Source organism: Salmo salar, chromosome ssa13, assembly GCF_905237065.1.
Source record: "Salmo salar chromosome ssa13, Ssal_v3.1, whole genome shotgun sequence".
NCBI classification, from domain to species: Eukaryota; Metazoa; Chordata; class Actinopteri; order Salmoniformes; family Salmonidae; genus Salmo; species Salmo salar.
The window spans coordinates 82009330-82030617 of record NC_059454.1 but is presented as its reverse complement, the minus strand read 5'-3'; the positions used below and the strand labels follow the sequence as shown (position 1 = coordinate 82030617).

Below are 21288 nucleotides of genomic sequence, written 5' to 3'. Positions count from 1 at the left end.
TTAGTCCCTGACCTAAGCCTCCTCTAAGAACTCAGACCTGGACATTGTGTCCTGGATGTTGACATACTCAGGCCAGGAGCTTAAGCTGACCTGACAGTTTCTTGCCTCCCTACAGTAGTCCTGTAATGTGTGAATACCATGTATGGATCACATATTTTGTTTAGTCTGTAAAAACGTTTGCCAATTCACTGAAGGGAACAACGCACTGAGACATTTGCAACAATCTCTCTAGTCACCAGCATTGAGCATTGACATTATCAATTCTGATAAACTGCAGAAGATTACTACAATTCTGCATACAGTACCAAGTAGGGCCAAGGACTACATTTAGACTGACTGCCACAAATCCAGCATGAGGTTGCATTACACTGTGCAAACAGCATGAACATTAACATATGGTTATGTATGGCATATCATTTAACATGATCATCTACAACAAAAGTATATTGTAAACATGGCATGACAGCCCTCTATGTCCTCATCCTAGCCATGATAGCAGGCATCTGGAATACAATAACCACTTTGAATTTTTGCTATGCAGTGTTCATGGTGTTTTCATATTCATACGCACCAGGCAGTCATCTGATCTAAGGTGCAACTTCACCTGCCCAAAGGTGCAACTTCAGAGCAGACTCACTTGCAAGTATATGTTCCAACATAGCACGCCATAATATGTGGGGCGGCAGGTAGCCTAGTGGTTAGAGCGTTGGACTTGTAACCGGAAGGTTGCAAGATCGAATCCCCGAGCTGACAAGGTACAAATCAATTGTTCTGCCCCTGAACAAGGCAGTTCCTAGGCCGTCATTGAAAACAAGAATTTGTTCTTAACCGACTTGCCTAGTTAAATAAAGGTAAAATGTAATATGTTATTTTCTATAGTGTATAACATGTTTAAACCATATTATTTTTGCTCACCCAGAGTACAGTGCCTTGATGCCTTCCTCCTTGCCGATCTTGAACAGGGCGTGGAACATGCCCCGGTAGCGCACCTCCATGTACTGGGACTGGCCCTGCACCTGCAGCCGCGTCTTAGTCAGGTCTATGGGGAATGTACCTAGGGGGAGAACAACAGACAACATCATGACAACATTGTTTTGTTTAGAGATCAATGAAGAAAGTTCAGATGACACACAGTAACTAATCCCACGTTCACATTCTAGTCGGAATTAGAAAACTCAGAAATGTACGACTTGCTGATTCTTTAAAACATGGCACGTGTATAATTACAACCAGTTAGCAAGTTGGAAATTTCTGAATTTCCTAGTTCCGACTAGCACGGGAATGCGGCATTAGGTCAGCTAATAATATGCTATGCAAGTGCTGCATCGTTTTACAGGAAGTAGCCTTGCTTTTTTTTAATACTTTTGTACGCTTATTCAATCGACAAAAATGTAGCGCAATGGTCTAAAGCGCAAAAACGTAAAAGGCATTTGGCAGAAGTAAAATCATCCACAAATATAATATACAGTGCATTCAGACCACTTGACTTTTTCCACATTTTGTTACGTTTCAGCCTGATTCTAAAATGGATTCAATTGTTTTTACACAATACCCAATAATAACAAAGTAAAAACTAGTTTTTAGAAATGTTTGCAAAATAAGAAGGAAATATTACATTTACCTAAGAATTCAGACCCTTTACTCAGTACTTTGTTGAAGCAACTTTGGCAGTGATTACAGCATCGAGTAGTCTTGGGTATGACACTACAAGCTCGGCAAACCTATATTTGGGGAGTTTTTCACATTCTTCTCTGCAGGTCCTCTCAAGCTCTGTCAGGTTGGATGGGGAGCGTCGCTGCACAGCTATTTTCAGGTCTCTCCTGAGATGTTCGATCGGGCTCAGGTCTGGGCTCTGGCTGGGCCATTCAAGGACATTCAGAGACTTGTATCAAAGCCACTCCTGTGTTGTCTTGGCTGTGTGCTTAGGGTCATTGTCCTGTTGGAAGGTGAACCTTCACCCCCCAGTCTGAGCTGTTGAGCTCTCTGGAGCAGGTTTTCATCAAGGATCTCTCTGTACTTTGCTCTGTTCATCTTTGCCTCGATCCTGACTAGTATCCCAGTCCCTGCCGCTGAAATACACCCCCACAGCATGATGCTGCCACCACGCTTCACCGTAGGGATGTTGTCTGGTTTCCTCCAGACCAAAGAGTTCAATCTTGGTTGCATCAGACCAGAGAATCTTGTTTCTCATAGTCAGAGTCCTTTAGGTGCCTTTTGGAAAACTCCAAGCGGGCTGCCATGTGTCTTTTACTGAGGAGTGGCTTCCGTCTGGCCACTCTACCATAAATGCCTGATTGGTGGAGTGCTGCAGAGACGGTTTGTCCTTCTGGAAAGTTCTCCCATCTCCGCAGATGAACTCTGGAGCTCTGTCAGAGTCACCATCGAGTTCTTGGTCACCTCCATGACCAAGGCCGCTCAGTTTGGCCGGGTGGCCAACTCTAGGAAGAGTCTTGGTGGTTTCAAACGTCTTACATTTAAGAATGATGGAGGCCACTATGTTCTTGGGGACCTTCAATGCTGCAGACATTTTTTGGTACCCTTCCCCAGATCTGTGCCTCAACACAATCCTGCCTCGGAGCTCTATGGACAATTCCTTGACATCATGGCTTGGTTTTTGCTCTGACATGCACTGTCAACTGTGGGACCTTATATAGACAGACATATAGACAGGTGTGCCTTTCCAAATCAATTGAATTTACCACAGGAGGACTCCAATTAAGTTGTAGAAACATCTCATGGATGATCAATGGAAACAGGATGCACCTGGTCTCAATTTCAAGTCTCATAGGAAAGGGTTTGAATACTTATGTAAATAAGGTATATGTTTTCTATTTTTAATAAATTTGCTAACATTTCCAAAAACCTGTTTTCGCTTTGACATTATGGGGTATTGTGTGTAGATTAAGATTTTTATAAATACATTTTAGAATAAGGTTGTAATGTATTAAAAAAAAGGGAAGGTGTCTGAATACTTTCCGAATGCACTGTAGGCACACTACCAGTCAAAAGTCTGGACATACCTAATCATTCAAGGGTTTCCCTTTATTTTTTACTATTTTCTACATTGTAGAACAATAGCGAAGACATCAAAACTATGGAATAACACATATGGAATCATGTAGTAACCAAAAAGTGTTAAACAAAGATTATTTAAAGAAGCCACCCTTTACCTTGATGACAGTTCTGCACACTCTTGGCATTCTCTCAACCAGCTTCATGATGTAGTCACCTGGAATGCATTTCAATTAATAGGTGTGCCTTGTTCAAAGTTAATTTGTGGAATTTCTTTCCTTCTTAATGCATTTGAGCCAATCAGTTGTGTTGTGACAAGGTAAGGGTGGTGTACAGAAGATAGTCCTATTTGGTAAAAGAACAAGTCCATATTATGGCAAGAACAGCTCAAATAAGCAAAGAGAAACGACAGTCCATCATTCATTTAAGACATGGTCAGTCAAGGTGGAATATTTGCAGTCGCAAAGACCATCAAGCGCTATGATGAAACTGGCTATCATGAGAACCGCTACAGGAAAGGAAGATCCAGAGTTACCTCTGCTGCAGAGGATAAGTTCATTAGAGTTACCAGCCTCAGAAATTGCAGCCCAAATAAATGTTTCACAGAGTTCAAGTAACAGACACATCTCAACATCAACTGTTCAGAAGAGACTGTGTGAATCAGGCCTTCATGGTCAAATTGCTGCAATAAAACCACTACCAAAGGACACCAATAAGAAGAGGAGACTTGCTTGGGCAACAAAACACAAGCAATGGACATTAGACTGGTGGAAATCTGTCCTTTGGTCTAATGAGTCCAAATTTGAGATTTTTGGTTACAACCACTGTCTTTGTGAGAAATGGAGTAGGTGAACGGATGATCTCCACATGTGTGGTTCCCCCCGTGAAGCACGGAGGAGGTGGTGTGATGATGTGGGGGTGCTTTGCTGGTGACACTGTCAGTGATTTATTTAGAATTCAACCCACACTTAACCAGCATGGCTACCACAGCATTCTGCAGCGAGACGCCATCCCATCTGGTTTGCGCTTAGTGGGACTATCATTTGTTTATCAACAGGACAATGACCCAACACACCTCCAGGCTGTGTGAGGGCTATTTAACCAAGAATGAGAGTGATGGGAGTGCTGCATCAGATGACCTGGCCTCCACAATCACCCGACCTCAACCTGATTGAGATGGTTTGGGATGCGTTGGACCACAGAGTTTAGGAAAAGCAGCCAACAATTGCTCAGCATATGTGGGAACTCCTTCAAGACTCTTGGGAAAGCATTCCATGTGACTACCTCATGAAGCTGGTTGAGAGAATGCCAAGACTGTACAAAGCTGTCATCAATGCAAAGGGTGGCTACTTTGAAGAATCTAAAATATATTTTGATTTGTTTAACACTTTTGTGGTTACTACATGATTCCATGTGTTATTTCATAGTTTTGATGTCTTCACTATTATTCTACAATGTATAAAATAGTAAAAAGTAAAGAAAACCCTTGAATGAGTAGGTGTGTCCAAACTTTTGACTGGTACTGTATGTATGTATGTGTACACACACACACACACACACACACACACACACACACATACGTTAAATAATGATTTTTAAGCCTTGAGACAGGGATTGTGTATGTGTGCCATTCAGAGGGTGAATGGGCAAGACAGAATATTTAAGTGCCTTTGAATGGGGTATGGTAGTTCGTTCTCAGGCTCACCTACTAACAAACATTCCATTCTGGCTTTAAAAGTCTGCCAAAAACTAAATGCATTGTGTCCAACTATTTGAGTGTGTCAAGAACAATGCTGGGTTTTTTACGCTCAACAGTTTCCTGTGTGTGTCAAGAATGGTCCACCACCCAAAAGACATCCAGCCAACTGGACACAACCGCGGGAAACATTGGAGTCAACATGGGCCAGCATCCCTGTGGAACGCTTTCGACAACTTGTAGAGTCCATTTCCAGACTAAATTAGGCTATTCTGAGGGCAAAAGGGGCGCAACTCAATACTAGGAAGGTATTCCTAATGTTTTGTACACTCAGTGTATACATACATACATACATACATACATACATACATACATACATACATACATACATACGTAATTAATGTAATGATCTAATTGTCAAGCCCCTTCAAAAGATTAGGGGATATGATACTGAAGTAAAGCGGAAGAGGTGATTACTTTCACAGGGTTTACTATCACAGGGTATATATATTATCTCAATACAATGAGGTGGAGTAACAATGCATTGATTGCAATGCAAACCAACATGATTGCTTTCAGCAAATAGGTGTGTTGCATTGTTTTACATTTTTTCTAAGGAGCGGTATCATTTAAGTTGGTTTATCTAAGTAAATCTATAATTGCTTGGGGTTGCACACAATTGCATCACTGTAGATCTACTCCAATGGAGTAGCATCATTAATCATTTGATGCAGCATCCATCATTTAGGGCCTTCGCCATCACTCAAGAAGAGAGACTGATGCAAATCTCGCAGTGTTTCTCAATGTGATGGAGCTAAACATACGTCTTAAATGTGTGTGAGTAAAATAATAATAAAATGAATGCATGATTAAATTAAAATAGTGTGAAATGGTTTGGTGCATCACTTACCGAATTCTGCGACAATAGAGGCCATCCCTCCGTAGATGAACGGTTTCCAGTTCAGATTGGTCATTTCGGTGGCCGCCGCTTCTACGTGATGGAGCCCTGCTAAAAACAACAGCAGGCCGCCGAAATACAAATAAAGAAATTGTTGTAATCGTACATCATGTAACATTGTGCTACCTGATTTGATTACTCCCCGAGAGCTCATACAATCAGCATCACAGAATATTGCGCCGGAAAGGAACGCCTCTCTCAAAGAGTCATGAAATTAGCCATCACAAATATTGAGAATTGCTATTGGCTGCAATTTAAGTCAATCAACATTTAAAGGATTCCAATTGGCTTTGGTTGCTTCATTCCCCGCCCACATCACTGTGTGTAGGAACACGCGAATGACAGCAATGTCATTCATATTTTCACCACAAGATGACACAATGTAATGTTATCTGATACTACGCTAACACCAGTTCAACTTTTAAAATACAGAGGTGAGTCGCAGTCCTATCTGAAATGTCAATCAAATCAAAGGAATAATCGTTCATTTAGCAGAACCCGCGTTGGCCGTCAGGTCCGCATGTTAGCGACAACCAGCTTGCTACTATAGTTACTGTAGCTTCTTAGCTAAAGCCAACAGTTCTAGAAATAAGTTACGAAACCCGCTACAAACTGCAACACCACATAATGACACCTACCAGTAATGTAAATAAAAGTTGTGCACTGCTATTTTATTTTGGATTCCATATCTTCGACATCAAGTGGGTTTATTCAATAAATAAAACAACACAAAAGTTATCCGGCTACGAGCTTTCCATTTCTAGTGGATTTGTGCCGAAAGAGGCACAGAGGGCACCGGAAGTTTCCGGAACCATTTGGAAGGGTACGCGATAATGATGCAACGCCCTTTTTATGTAGTTTGCCTTTGTTACAATTTCCTTAGGCCTACATATATATTTATCATGTAGTAAATATATTACGTCATATGGCTATCTATTACACCAGACTTATGTTGTGAGTGAAAGTTATAGGCATATAAAAAATATACTGGCAAACATTTATGAAAACAAATGTAAAGTGTATTATATCAGTTTTATAGGCCTGCAGCATGAATGACAAAATACTAAACTGTTATAACATTTAGATCAGTCAAGTGGTACAAATGTATTGGACATATTATCTTCAATGTTGGGGAAGATACTAAGAAAATATAGTTTACTTAACTAAAGTTACTACTAAAAATAAATTCTTGCCTACTTCACCTTTTTTAATTTAATTTTAGCAAAAAAAGTAGTCTGTAGTTCCAGTAGTTAGCTACACTGCTACATGGCAAAAACGTAATTACTGAAAACACTACCTAGATTTGAATTTATTTAAACTACCACCAAACTAATGCAAAGTTGAACTACATGTTGTTCAATACTCCCCTGCCTATCTTCCCATAATTTGCACAAGGTAAAAGCCCAGTATTATTTTATGAAGACAGCACATACTGCACTATATGCATTCATGGAGCAGATTTAACAAAACACAATCACATCAATTCCAGCAGGAAACCTTTTCCATGTCCATTGGTAGATTTGAAGCTCATTGAAAGCATTCATTTATTGACCATCATGTAGAAATAACTGCTCAGTTTTCCACAAGAGGGCATGAAGTGAATGACATCTTTGAATGATCCTGTAATTGGCTTTTCCAGCACTCGCATTACAATGCAGGACATTTCTGCCACTAACACAAAGCTCATGCACTTAAGCAAATGCTTCTAACATGCACTGCATTTCTTCAGCTATGCAAAAGCATTCTCATAATAGTTAATACACGGCAAAAGTATGTTCATACTCATTCATACTCTGCAAAAGTAAAAATGCTCTCTGAATGGCATTCTGTGTGCAAAACAAATTTACCAGCTACTTAAATCAGTCAGTTCTGTGGCGTCTCCCCTCAAGGCAAGAGCAACCACACCCTACATCGTTATGCCTACGGAAAGCTGCCAAAATAAAATCCACAGTGTCAATGGCCAGCTCATTGTGTCCCATCCATGTATTACAAATGTTTTGCCTCCTGTACTAACAATGGTGCTAACATTCAAGTTCTATAACGGAAAGATCAGTCAAGCATATAAAAGGGAACAGCCTGAGCCACAGAATCACAGGTGAAACCTGAAAACATAGTAGACCTACAAGTATGTTTGCGTCCAGGGCCACCCCTATCCACTAAGAGACATAAGCGGCCACTAGGGGCCCCCAAACCACACAAACAAACTCAGGCAGGGTCTCAACTAACTGTTGAGAGTTAGAATAGTAGAATAATCTCTTGTCATGTCAGTCACTGACAGTCACTCAATTAGCTCATGTCAACAATTTTTGAGATTGGTAAATTAGTCTAGCCAGCAATCTAAACTTTTAGTAATCATGGCCGAATTACCGACCAGGCACGCAGGGCACATGCCCAGGGACCCTGAACTCCAGTGTGCCCCCATTGATTGTATTAGTCACTCTCACTCAGATATCATATTATATTGACATGGCATGAGTTATGGTAAAATGTGTAGAATTGCAGGAAATTAGCTTTAAAACTTCAAATTTTTATCTCTGCAAAATAAGTAGAATTCCATGAAATTAATTATAAAATTGCAAAATGTTCTCTCCGGTCCATGCAAAATGTGTAGTATTGCGGTAAATTAACTTTAAAATATACTCTCAACCAAATCTCGCTTAGGGCCCACAAAAGGCCAGCCCTCTTTGCGTCCACCACCTCATTCACATCTCACACAACAAGCCCAGTAGGATCTCAACTACTAAATCTATCTGAATCAATAAATTTTTTTTTACTATCTCCCTCTTTATTACAGTGAACTGAAATGGTAAGAGGCTAAGAATGTTCAGGTGTTCCAAAAAAACAATCCATGACTGTGAGAGCACTATTTGTCCTCTTGCTCTGTCTGTGGCAGGTGCTCTGCAGGTCATCTCCATTGGATGGAAAGGGTAGGGCAGTAGAGTGACTCAGTCTTGAGGATGATGAGTGTTAACGGGCTCCACAAGATCACAAAGTGGTGCGCATAAGCCTAGTGACTCGCTGGTACAGCTGCTGGACAACTGTCATGAGATTCCTAAAATGGTTTGTCAAAAGAGCACAAAAGACATGATCAGTGAGTGGTGCCAAACACAGCAAACTGTTCAAGGTAAGGTTCTGTTTAACATACCGTATTAAAAATATATATATTTATATTCGAGCAAAGATTACTTCATTATTACTTTGTTAATTACTTTATGAATACTTTATTTATTACCCTTACTGTGAGTATATTAAAACAAAAAAGTAACTCAATAGCAATCTTCTTTTTACATCCTGTATTGTTATACTGTGTATTTCATTCTCTATCAAGCGAGGAAACATATGCCAACACACACATATAAAAATCACACACATAAAACAGAGGACATGCCACTACCTCAGATTGTTGCAAATTACCAACAGATGAACAGAAAATATATTATTAACACACACCATGATTCATGACTAAGACATTTTTCACACAAATACAAACACTCGGGTAAACATACACTGAAATACACACTCACTCATGCCTGTACACACACATACTCACACATACTCACACAGACTCACCGGGTGCTGATGGAGACACAGTTGTTGGGGTTCAAGCAGAAGAGCGAAGCCACGCAGTAGACACAGCCCAACAACATGGACAGCAGCCGTCTCTTTAAAGACATCTTTAATTCACAGTCCAAACGATTCTCAACTTCAGCGTTCAACTTCAAAGTTCAAGCCCAAGACAGGAGGTACTGTAGTCTATTCAAAGAATAACAACACCTTCAAGAAGTTTCTAGCCGGGGCATGGGGGGGGGTTGAGAACCCGTAGGTGAGGAGTGGGCAGTGCTAGGTGTAAACAGGGGGAGAATTCCTACTGGTACAGGGGCAGTGGGCACAATTACTGCTGACCAACAGAAGTTTTGAATGGCACTGAAAGGTCTAGTAGGGATGAATAACATTCCCACATTGTATCTCTGTGGGAGCCAGAGGTTTTTCCCCCCTCTGTGATAAAAAGAGGATCTTTGCTCTACATGAAAAGATCACTGTGTACTTGATGTGAACCTGGTGATACTGTTTAGACTGACCTGGTTGGGTTGTTGTGGCTGAGGGTGTGAGAGAGGAGGGAGTTGAGAAATAGTTACAGAAAGAGAGAGAAGAGAGACATGTACAGTTGAAGTCAAAGTTTACATACACCTTTGCCAAATACATTTAAACTCAGTTTTTCACAATTCCTGACATTTAATCAGAGTAAAAATTCTCTGTCTTAGGTCAGTTAGGATCACCACTTTATTTTTTAAGAATGTGAAATGTCAGAATAATAGTAAAGAGTGATTTATTTCAGCTTTTATTTCTTTCATCACATTCCCATTGGGTGAGAAGTTTACATACACTCAATTAGTATTTGGTAGCGTTGCCTTTTAAATTGTTTAACTTGGGTCAAACGTTTCGGGTAGCCTTCCACAAGCTTCCCACAATAAGTTGGGTGAATTTTGGCCCATTCCTCCTGACAGAGCTGGTGTAACTGTAATGCGTCTGTGTGTAGCTGGTGTAGATGAGTCAGGCGCAGGACAGCAGATATGAGTAATGTACGCAATTTACTCAACAATAACCACAATACACGTCAAATAAATACAAGGCCACAATCACTCACAAACAAACATGGGGGAACAGAGGGTTAAATAATGAACAAGTAATTGGGGGATTGAAACCAGGTGTGTAAGACAAGGACAAAACAAATGGAAGATGAAAAGTGGATCGGCGATGGCTAGAAGGTCGGTGACGTCGACCGCCGAACGCCGCCCGAACAAGGAGAGGGACCGACTTCGGCGGAAGTCGTGACAGTAACTGAGTCAGGTTTGTAGGCCTCCTTGCTTGCACAAACTTTTTTAGTCCTGCCCACAAATTTTCTATAGGAATGAGGTCAGGGCTTTGTGATGGCCACTCCAATACCTTGACTTTGTTGTCCTTAAGCCATTTTGCCACAACTTTGGAAGTATGCTTGGGGTCATTGTCCATTTGGAAGACCCATTTGCGACCAAGCTTTAACTTCCTGACTGATGTCTTGAGATGTTGCTTCAATATATCCACATCATTTTCCATCCTCATGATGCCTTCTATTTTGTGAAGTGCACCAGTTCCTCCAGCAGCAAAGCACCCCCACAACATGATGCTGCCACCCCTGTGCTTCACGGTTGGGATGGTGTTCCTCAGCTTGCAAGCCTCCCACTTTTCTCTCCAAACATAACGATGGTCATTATGGGCAAAAAGTTCTATTTTTGTTTCATCAGATCAGAGGACATTTCTCCAAAAAGTACGATCTTTGTCCCCATGTGCAGTTGCAAACCGTAGTCTGGCTTTTTTATGCCGGTTTTGGAGCAGTGGCTTCTTCCTTGCTGAGTGGCCTTTCAGGTTATTTCAATGTAGGACTCGTTTTACTGTGGATATAGATACTTTTGTACCTGTTTCCTCCAGCATCTTCACAAGGTCCTTTGCTGTTGTTCTGGGATTCATTTGCACTTTTCACACCAAAGTACGTTCATCTCTAGGAGACAGAACGAATCTCCTTCCTGAGCAGTATGACAGATGCGTGGCCCCATGGTGTTTATACTTGCGTACTATTGTTTGTACAGATGAACGTGGTACCTTCAGGCGTTTGGACATTACTCCCAATGATGAACCAGACTTGTGGAGGTCTACAATTTTTTTTCTGAGGTCTTGGGCTGATTTCTTTTGATTTTCCCATGATGTCAAGCAAGGAGGCACTGAGTTTGAAGGTAGGCCTTGAAATACATCCATGGGTACACCTCCAATTGACTCAAATTATGTCAATTAGCCTATCAGAAGCTTCTAAAGCCATGACATAATTTTCTGGAATTTTCCAAGCTGTTTAAAGGCACAATCAACTTAGTGTATGTAAACTTCTGACCCACTGGAATTGTGATACAGTGAATTATAAGTGAAATACTCTGTCTGTAAACAATTGTTGGAAAAATGACTTGTGTCATGCACGAAGTAGATGTCCTAACCGACTTGCCAAAACTATAGTTTGTTAACAAGAACTTTGTGGAGTGGTTGAAAAACGAGTTTTAATGACTCCAACTTAAGTGTATGTAAACTTTCGACTTCAACTGTAAATGCATACTCTTATGAGGAAGTTGGGTAGTAATTTGTGCAGGGTAGTAAGTTATGTCACCCAATGAAATGTTTCCCATACGTAAAACGGATGTAGTTGACTGATAACAGAGATTCATGTCATCCTGTCTGGCAAATATAAACTCTCTCTCCCTATCTCTCCTTATCATGTATTTTGCCTCTGTTTGTCTAGAGCTGTGTAAATACATACAGAAAACCCTTAGCCATAACGACCAATAGGTACAGTGGTTAGTCACAGGACATTTTGTACAGCACTGTGATCGTGCAGTGTTGTGTGCCAAGATGAAGGGGCTTCTCAAGATGAAAAGTCCTTCTATTATATTATTTTTGCTAGGACTCACCTTAGACACTAGAGGAGCCAAGAGAGCAGATACTCTTTATTGATTCTAGTAAGTGGGAGTAGATGGTTGTTTTATCTTCCGTGTCTCTATCTGGATTTTTTTTCTTCCTTGTGTTTTCTAAAGGACTCACATATATGCCTACAGATGGGTCTTCCCAAGAGACACGCCACAGAAAACTCTTTCTCTCTTACCTTACTGCACTACTCAATGAATTCAATGAATGGGGCTTAAAAAAAAAACGACTTAATGATGAAGATACAGATGGCATCAAAAGCAGATCTATCTTAGTGTATTGTCAGATTATGTTTATACTGCATACTACTGTCATTAACCCAGATTCGGTGGTGGTGAACCCTTGTGGAAAATGGCCCCATCATCCCGGATGTCTGCACCAGGGACTTTTCAAGGTGCAGCCAGATAGCAGGCTGGACAAGAGTCAGATGCAGAGGAACCACAGCTGCAGACGAGAGAGGCGGAGATACTTTTCCCTCTCAGGAGCAAAGGCACACCAGGAGTGGATGAGTCGCTCTGAATGTTCTACCTTTTTTCCCATTATAACGTTTTAATTAACAGCACCGTTTATCATTGTTTTACAAGGAGTTTGGGAGAGAAAGATATTAACAAGAAACATTTACAGAAGTCAATACAAATAGGAAAAAGGGTCTTTGGATTCAAATATCAATATACCACAGCAGGAGTGGATGTTGGTGGATATAATTTATTTGTTTTGAGGGGGTGGGGATCTCACAGATATAAAGGACTTAGAGCTTGTAAATGACTCAATGGCAGCTTACAATAAGACATGCTGGATAGGAGAGTCGGCTGGCAACCTCACGGCCATGATGCCTGGTATGAGACCTATACCAACCCCTGTTGTCTACACCTCAATGACACCAGAAATTATGGGATGGGTCCTGAGTGTGGCCTGTCTCCTCATTATCTCAACCAACCTTCTGGTGGCTGCTGCTCTGTTTCAGCTAATGTGCAGGAAGGGCAGTCAGAGCTGGTGCTTCTTTATCAACCTGGCCCTGCCAGATACCCTGATGTCCCTAACAACAGGGTTTCATTTCAATTCAGGGGATGAAGAGACTCAATTTGTGAATTCTTGATCAACTGGATAATGAACATGATATATTTTTATATTAATAATCTAAATACTATAAATATAGTAGTATATAGTATGTTTATTATTCTCCTCTGCTCTGTAGGCATGGCGCGGCAGCTACAGCAGAGAAACTTAGACAGTAGCAGCCTTTGCACCTTCTTCTCTGTCATCTGTCCTAGGGGCTTCATTGTGGTGTTCTGTGCTGGCTTCTTCCCCAGCCTCTCTGTCTTCGCCTACTTCTACCTGGACATCCTGAAGATTGCCTGCGGCCACCAGATGCAGATCCGTCAGGCCAGCTAAAGGCTTCCACAGCGCAGCCACTACTGGGGCCACGTCAAGGCCCTGAGGACCGTGGCTCTGCTGATGGGATGTTTCACCATCTGCTGGTGCCCTTTGTGGTGTGTGTGGTGCAGGTGCTGTGTGAGGGCTGTGAGTTGTACAAGGTGCTGGAGAACGACCTGTAGCTGCTGGGGCTGTCCAACTCCCTCATCAACCCTCTGGTGTACGCCTGCTGGCAGAGGGAGGTGTGGCTGAAGATCGGGGCACTCATCTCCGTTAAGGACAGGTTCAAGAACACAGCTGTGTTAGAGGCTAGTGAGAGATGTCAGACAGAGCTGCGTATACTGTGTACACTTATACTGTTATATCTGTGGACGATACCCTGAGCCTGGACCCCACCTTCCCCCGGTCACCACTGAACAGGGCCACACTGCATCGCTTTCTGCCTCAACCACCTTGTAAATGACTTAAACATTTTGAGAACAACTCATTGAGGTTGAATAAACCAATTTGGACACTTACTGTGGCAGCTTAGAGCTTTCTCCATTTCTGGTAGAAACGGTTCAAGTCACACGTCTGGCGACAGCAACCAACTGACAAAAACAACCAAAAGTGGAAAAATAACAGAGTGAGATAATGGTTGTGGAGACATCATGAAACCTATTTGCTGTTTTTCCTCTGTTTCCTCTATTAACCTAATTGATATTATCTCTGCAAAGTATGCACTTTGTCCCTCTGCATTCCCACCCAGCTAGCACATAATGCTCTGAGTGCTATATGTTTCTTAGAGCTTGATTGTTCTGGGAATGGTGCAGGATAGTTACTTGGCTTTGGAACATTCTCAGTACATTTAAGGAACTTGACAAAATAATGTTATTTTTTTGGTATTTCATTACTTTAACAGAACGTTTCCTAAAAGTTCAAACTTGGTTACATTTAGTTACATTTTTTGGTAATGTTCTAGGAACATTTTCCAACTGGATTGGCATTGGGAATGTCATCAAATTGTTCCAAGAATGTTAAGAAACAATGTTCTCCTGTGGGAATTTCAGTACTTCAGCATAACGTTTTCTGTAGGTTTACACATGGTTACATTTTTTCAGAACACTACAAATATTTTCCATTAAAACCCAATAATTGGCCACACCTGATCTTACTAAGTGCTTGTTTCCTTTGAAATGGGGTCTGTTTGAATAAACTAAAATGAACAGCTTTGTATGAGGTAAAAAAACATGGCATCATGGTGGATAGAGAACAGAAGATCATAGCTTTAAATGTCATTGACACAGTGCCACAGTGTTTGCATGATTAATGCCTAAGCAAATGAATGTGTCCTATCTGTGCTTGGAGATCAAAACAGTTAAACTAAGCTAGCAGTGTTATTAAAAGTCTTATTGAAACATTCAGTGAAAGTTTTAATGAAAATAAAATAACCTAGAATTTCTGTTCTCAGATCCTTAATAAAACCTCCCAGGAATACTTTTAGGGAACCATAGTAAAACGTCCTCAGAACCTCCCTGCAACATTAAAATGTATGTTCCCAGAGCAGCCATGCCTGTATTGTGGGAGGCTCTATTGTCAACCAATCATTAGGATGTTTTTTCCTAACCCACTCGAACGTGACCAATGACATGACTGAAACAGGAGCAAACTTTGCTGCAATTCATGTATACAGTGGATATGTACAAATTACTGTGATATTTGAGTCTCTCTCTCTCACCAATTGAGTGTACAATGTACAAACATATATATTTTCAGTTTGAGTTTTGATATATTATTATTTTTTTATTATTGGGATTTATTAGGTTGGAGACATGTTTATTTCAACATTATAAAGAAAAACTTTTATAAACAATGACAACACCGCCATGTTGCACTGAGCCTTGCTGTTGGAAAACAACATCAGTAGCTAGGTTTCCACCTAATTGACGACAGATTTTCATGCAAATATTCTAAAATCTGCATTAAAAAAGATGCACCTTTTCCCACCAGAGATGTTTCCATCAAATTGACTTGTTGCAGATAAAAAGCTGTGCGTGATGATGTAGTGCACATATACATACTTTTGCAGTTAAATTCGAATGTACCGAATAAAAAATAAAAGTTAAATGGGTTTCCATCACATTTTCAACTGTAATGATGGTTTTCTCGCAAATTATTTGGCGTTAAATAGCGAATTTGCCCACTCTGGTATTGACACTGTATGTTTTCCCGACTAGTCCTAGTGGGAGGATCACACAACATGTTATCGCGGGACTTCGATATGATAGTTATTATATCAATATTTGCGCATAAAAGCGTTTCCACCAACATTTCTCGCATAATTAATTTTCCTGACAAAAAAGATCCCACTTTGTCTAGCTGGACAGTTTACCGACAAATGTTCTGTTTCCATCAGTCCTGTCATTAAATGTTTTTTTTTTTCCGACATGTACTTTACTTGCATTAAAAGGTTGGATGGAAACCCGGTTAGTGTCAGACTTTAGGCTGTCCCAGATGCACCTCCCCCGACTTAACTCCTCGACTTTTGTCTACATTCGGTTGCTTTCACCTTACCACTTAAACGAGCCCGTTGTCTATGTGTGTCTGAGAAGCAGTGGTGGAAAAAGTACTCATTTGTAATACTTGAGTAAAAGTAAAGATATCTTAACAGAAAATTACTAAAGTAAAAGTGAAAGTCACCCAGTAAAATACTACCCGAGTAAAAGTCTAAAAGTATTTGGTTTGAAATATATTTAAGTATCAAAAATACATGGAATTTACACGGCCTTCGGAAAGTTTTCAGACCCCTTGACTTTTTCCACATTTTGTTAAGTTAGTCTTATTCGAAAATTGATTAAATTGTTTTTTCCCTCATCAATCTACATTTATGACATTTATGTAAGTATTCAGACCCGAAGGTGAACCTTCTCCCCAGTCTGAGCTGTTGAGCTCTCTGGAGCAGGTTTTCATCAAGGATCTCTCTGTACTTTGCTCTGTTCATCTTTGCCTCATCCTGACTAGTGTCGCTGCCGCTGAAAAACATCCCCACAGCATGATGCTGCCATCACCATGCTTCACCGTAGGGATGGTGCCAGGTTCCTCCAGATGTAACGCTTGGCATTCAAGCGAAAGTGTTCAATCTTGGTTTCATCAGACCAGAGAATCTTATTTCTCATGGTGTGACAGTCTTTAGGTGCCTTTTGGCAAACTCTAAGCGGGCTGTCATGTGCCTTTTACTGAGGAGTGGCTTCCGTCTGGCCACTCTACCATAAAGGCCTGTTTGGTGGACTGCTGCAGAGATGGTTGCCCTTCTGGAAGTTTCTCCCGTCTCCACAGAGGAACTCTAGAGCTCTGTCCGAGTGACCATCGGGTTCTTGGTCACCTCCCTGATCAAGGCCCTTCTCCCCTGATTGCTCAGTTTGGCCAGGCGGCCAGCTCTAGAAAGAGCCTTGGTGATTCTAAACTTCTTCCATTTAAAAATTATGGAGGCCACAGTGTTCTTGTGGACCTTCAATGCTGCAGACATTTTTGGTACCCTTCCCTAGATCTGTGCCTCGACACAATACTGTCTCGGCGCTCTACTAACAATTCCTTCGACCTAATGGCTTGGTTTTTGCTCTGACATGCACTGTCAACTGTGGGACCTTATATAGACAGGCCTTTCCAAATTATGTCCAATCAATAAAATGTACCATAGGTGGACTCCAATCAAGTTGTCGAAAAATAATATGGCTGTAACGTAACAAAATGTGGAAAAAGTCAAGGGGTCTGAATACTTTCCGAAGGCACTAAGTATTAAAAGTAAAGTATAAATAATTTTAAATTCTTTATATTAAGCAAACCAGACGGCACAATGTTCTTGTTTTTATTTATTTACAGATAGCCAGGGGCAATCTCCAACACTCAGACATAATTTACACATTATTTTTTATGTTTAGTGAGTCCACCAGATCAGAGGCAGTAGGGATGACCAGGGATGGTCTCTTGATAAGTACGTGAATTTGACCATTGTCCTGTCAAAACGTAACGAGTATTTTTGTTGTAACGAGTACTTTTTAAAAATGTATGGAGTAAAAAATACATTATTTTCTTTAGGAATGTAGTGAAGTAGAAGTAAAAGTAGGCAAAAATGTAAATAGTAAAGTAAAGAACAGATACCCCAAAAAACTACTTAAGTAGTACTTTAAAGTATTTTTACTTAAGTACTTTACACCACTGTTGAGAGGTGTAAGTAGGTGTAGGTGTTTTGAAGTGGAACAGCTTGTTTTGTGTACAAATGGTTGTTCTCTGATGTCAATGATTATATGAACAACTTTTTTTTACAAAGTCATTTCTCATGAAAGTAGTGTGTGTTATTACCTCCATGCAGAAGGTACATGGGAAATGTGTGTTGTGTTTTATTGCCCACATTTTGCATCATCTCCAAATGATTTACTCTCTTTGTGTCAATGAAGAATTGCTTTATTGTTGTCACTTACAGTACCATAGTGGCAACATATTGAGAAAACCTTGATATGAGGTAGGTATTGTTTGAGTGTTTGTTAGTTCAAATAAATGAGACAATGGTTGAATGATTATTCATTAATGGGCACTTCCTTGTCATATAAGCACTTATTTATAGGATAAATACATCCATATTTTACAACTAGGCAATACAATTACACTCACGAATATGAGGGTTGATGGTGCTATAAAAGCCGATTTCATAAAGAGAACAGATCATACAAGTGTGGGCCAATGCATTATCGTTGAAGCAAACTTTTGCTGAATCAAAAAAATACTCTTGGAATTGGATAACATTAAAATGCATTTTTTTCGGCGGAACTCTTATGGAAAAAAGATTTTGTTCGTACTTACAAGTTTGTCTGAGGTTCGTCTACTGAGAAGGGAACATGCCTTTGAACTACACCTCCCACAATCCCCTCCGCTTAGTCTGACGCGTCGAAAACGGAAGTTGTTCGGGTATCTCCGGTTGTCACTTGTTACCCCAGCCAGAAAGTCATAATGGCTAAACCCCGCCTATTTCTCCAATTTCTCTTCCTAAAATCTGGTTTTAAACCTAACACTAACCCCACTGCTAAACTTATGCCAAACTTTAACCTTAAAAAAAAAAGAAGCTTTTTGGTCGTAATTTATGTTTTTTTGTTAATATGTACGATATAGCCAATGTTGACTTTGTGACTGTGGTAGCTAACTAAAGTAGTGACAAACGGGATCTCCATTTTAAAGTCAGAATCGCGTTTACGTTCATGAAGATCACTTAATAATGAAGTGAGTATAAGTGACTGATTATGTGCTGTACAATTTGTTAATAGTCGATACAAAACTATTATATAGTTACTCGCTTAGGTGTAATGTTAATAGTGATCATGTGAAGAGATCTAGCTAACTAACTAGCCAGCCACTAACTACTCAGACATCAGTCAACATGGCTAACGTTGTCTTGCTAATAATTTGCTACTGTTACTAATGTTAAAATTATATAAATACACCATACTAACCATAATAGCTGCTAGCTAACTAGTCAGATGGTATGTAGTTACTCATGGGGTAAAAAAAAAGCTTGGCCATGGATGGTCAAGAAAAGAGACAGGCTCAGCAGAGAGAAGATTCTGTATTCTATTGCATGTTAAACACTTATTTAGTCCATCTCTCCCTCGTCCCACCCTGCAGTCCCCTGACCAAAGTGAAGCTGATCAATGAGCTGAATGAGAGAGAGGCCTCACTGGGGGTCAAGGAGACTGTGTCATGGCACTCGGAGTACAAGGACAGTGCCTGGATCTTCATCGGTAAGAGGCTGTGTCAGAGACACCCGTGGGATTGAGTAGAATTGATCAAAACCCTTGTATTACAAATCCACACCATACTAACAGCCAAGGTTGGTGTTTAGAGTGTACTGGCAGCTCACCAGTTGGGGGCTGAAAATGAGTGGCTTGTTTATTCACAGTTAATGGCTTGCTCTCCAGTCTCACCACCAGAGTAAAAAGCCTTTTTTTTTTACCTTAGTGTTTCTGTTGTAACCTGCAGGTGGGTTTCCTTATGAGCTGACAGAAGGTGACATCGTCTGTGTCTTCTCTCAGTGAGGCCCATACATATACCCTTTCCTCCCATCTCTCCACTCACATTCCCCTTTCTCTCCCCCTGTTCATTCTGTCTCTTGTTTATCCAATTGCATGTATCGTTCCATCCTTATCTTCCATCCACTCTTCCCTCTGAACCTTCCTCCTTTTCATTCTGAATAAAACATTCTGCATTAGATTGAGTTATCCTGCTTAATGTGTGTCTGCAGGTATGGCGAGATAGCCAACATCAACCTGGTGCGTGATAAGAAGACTGGTAAATCCAAAGGCTTCTGCTTCATCTGCTATGAGGACCAGAGGAGCACAATCCTGGCTGTGGATAACTTAAACGGGATCAAGGTAATGAACAGTAATCACTCCCAGCTGAGAGAGAACAAGAGAGAAATACATTTTGAGACTAAACCAGTAAACATGCATAAATGAAGGTTAGATGTTCCAAACCCTTTTACTGGCAAAATACTTGTAAATTACTGTACCTCATTACATCTAGATAAAGGGGCGGACCATCCGAGTGGACCACGTGCTGAACTACCGCCCTCCCAAAGACAATGAGGACATGGACGATATCACCAAGCGCCTAAGGGAGGAGGGCTGTGCCCCTAAACTACCCGACCCTTCATCCTCTGAGTCTGAAGAAGAGGAACAGTATGCTGTACCAGTGAAGAAGCCCAAGAAAGGTGAGGAGGGGATACTACTGGAGGCTTAGATGGCACATGTCTGCTGCTTGTCATTCCCAGAGCTGTTTTGACTAAAGTAGACTTTAATTGTAAGGCAAGGACACTGAGTACAGCCGAGTAGTGAAGGATAACTTGGCTGTCAGTGTGTCTCAAATAGGTGTCTGTCATGTTCATATCATCTCCTCTTACCTGACCTCACTCCATCTTTTCTTTCATTTACAAACCAGAAAAGAAAGAGAAGAAAAATAAAAAGGAGAAGAAGGCCCTAAAGGAGGAGAGGGAGCAGAGGGAGAGGCTGGCCCAGACTCCCCCTGGGTCTGCCCCGACAGTGAGGGTGAAGAAGGAGAAAGAGGACCTGGGTTATGACAAGTACAGCCAGCGGGGGGCGGCAGAGGAGCGGCTGAGGTCCAGGGGAGAGAGGCCTGGGGCAGAACCACGGAACCCCCAAGATACACACAGGCAGGAGTATGGAGGGTTCCGAAATCGCCATGGAGACCAACAGGACAGAGAGAGGGATAGGTCCAGGGAGGATGAGAAGAGGAGACATGAGATGGGGGAGAGGAGAGATGGAGGACTGCAGTTGGAGAGCAAGAGGACAGGCAGGGAGGAGAGAGAAAGAGAGAGGGACAATGATAGAAATAGGGAGAGCGAGAAAGACAGGGACAGTGATAGAAATAGGGACAGGGAGCGAGAGAAAGACAGGGACAGTGATAGAAATAGGGACAGGGAGCGAGAGAAAGACGGGGACAGTGATAGGAATAGAGAGAGAGACCAGTCCAGTAAGCACAGAGAAGCACACAGTCGGGAGAGAGACTACAGGAGAAAGTAACAGAAAATACATGCCATGAGAAGATGTCCTATACTGTTTCCACGACAACAGCTTAGTCAACATCAGCAGCAGAGTAAATGGGAACTGGATTTCCAATAGATTGCCACCTTTAAACGGCTGTATGTACACTAATTTTACTTACTGATTTACTGTTGTAAATAAAAATGACAATTGCTTTTGTA

General features: G+C 41.1%; 2 protein-coding genes and 2 long non-coding RNA genes across 9 annotated transcripts in view; 2 read left to right on the top strand and 2 right to left on the bottom strand.

The window, feature by feature from the left end:
• Positions 1-6472, bottom strand: part of LOC106567890 (brain mitochondrial carrier protein 1) — a 15625-nt gene extending 9153 nt beyond the window's left edge. Inside the window, exons 1-4 of one of the 5 annotated variants that reach the window (XM_045692261.1) lie at positions 6305-6471; positions 5619-5717; positions 3171-3229; positions 916-1054 (exon numbers count right to left, since the gene is read on the bottom strand). In XM_045692261.1, coding sequence (XP_045548217.1) covers positions 916-995 — 80 coding nt within the window. In that variant the 5' untranslated portion in view covers positions 996-1054; positions 3171-3229; positions 5619-5717; positions 6305-6471. Of the gene's footprint in view, positions 1-915; positions 1055-3170; positions 3230-5618; positions 5873-6304 lie in introns of those variants that run through there. The other 4 variants (XM_045692260.1, XM_014137751.2, XM_014137752.2 and 1 more) reach the window with 4 other exon arrangements.
• Positions 6025-14059, top strand: LOC106567891 (uncharacterized). The gene is made up of 4 exons (XR_001320191.2): positions 6025-6100; positions 8560-8790; positions 8995-9409; positions 12491-14059. It is a non-coding gene; the product is annotated as an uncharacterized lncRNA (long non-coding RNA).
• On the bottom strand, positions 13582-18552 carry LOC123726085 (uncharacterized). Its single transcript, XR_006758359.1, has 3 exons — positions 18378-18552; positions 14061-14131; positions 13582-13809 (listed from the first exon to the last, which is right to left on the bottom strand). It is a non-coding gene; the product is annotated as an uncharacterized lncRNA (long non-coding RNA).
• Positions 18527-21288, top strand: LOC106567889 (RNA-binding motif protein, X-linked 2). 2 transcript variants are annotated; one of them, XM_014137748.2, is made up of 6 exons: positions 18527-18791; positions 19194-19309; positions 19548-19599; positions 19810-19939; positions 20091-20277; positions 20505-21288. In XM_014137748.2, the coding sequence occupies exons 1-6, from the start codon at positions 18787-18789 to the stop codon at positions 21104-21106; spliced, it is 1092 nt and encodes a 363-aa protein (XP_013993223.2). In that variant the 5' UTR covers positions 18527-18786; the 3' UTR covers positions 21107-21288. The 2 variants fall into 2 exon arrangements, with proteins under 2 accessions (XP_013993223.2, XP_013993224.2); XM_014137749.2 differs by lacking the exon at positions 19548-19599 and having other exon boundaries at positions 18635-18791.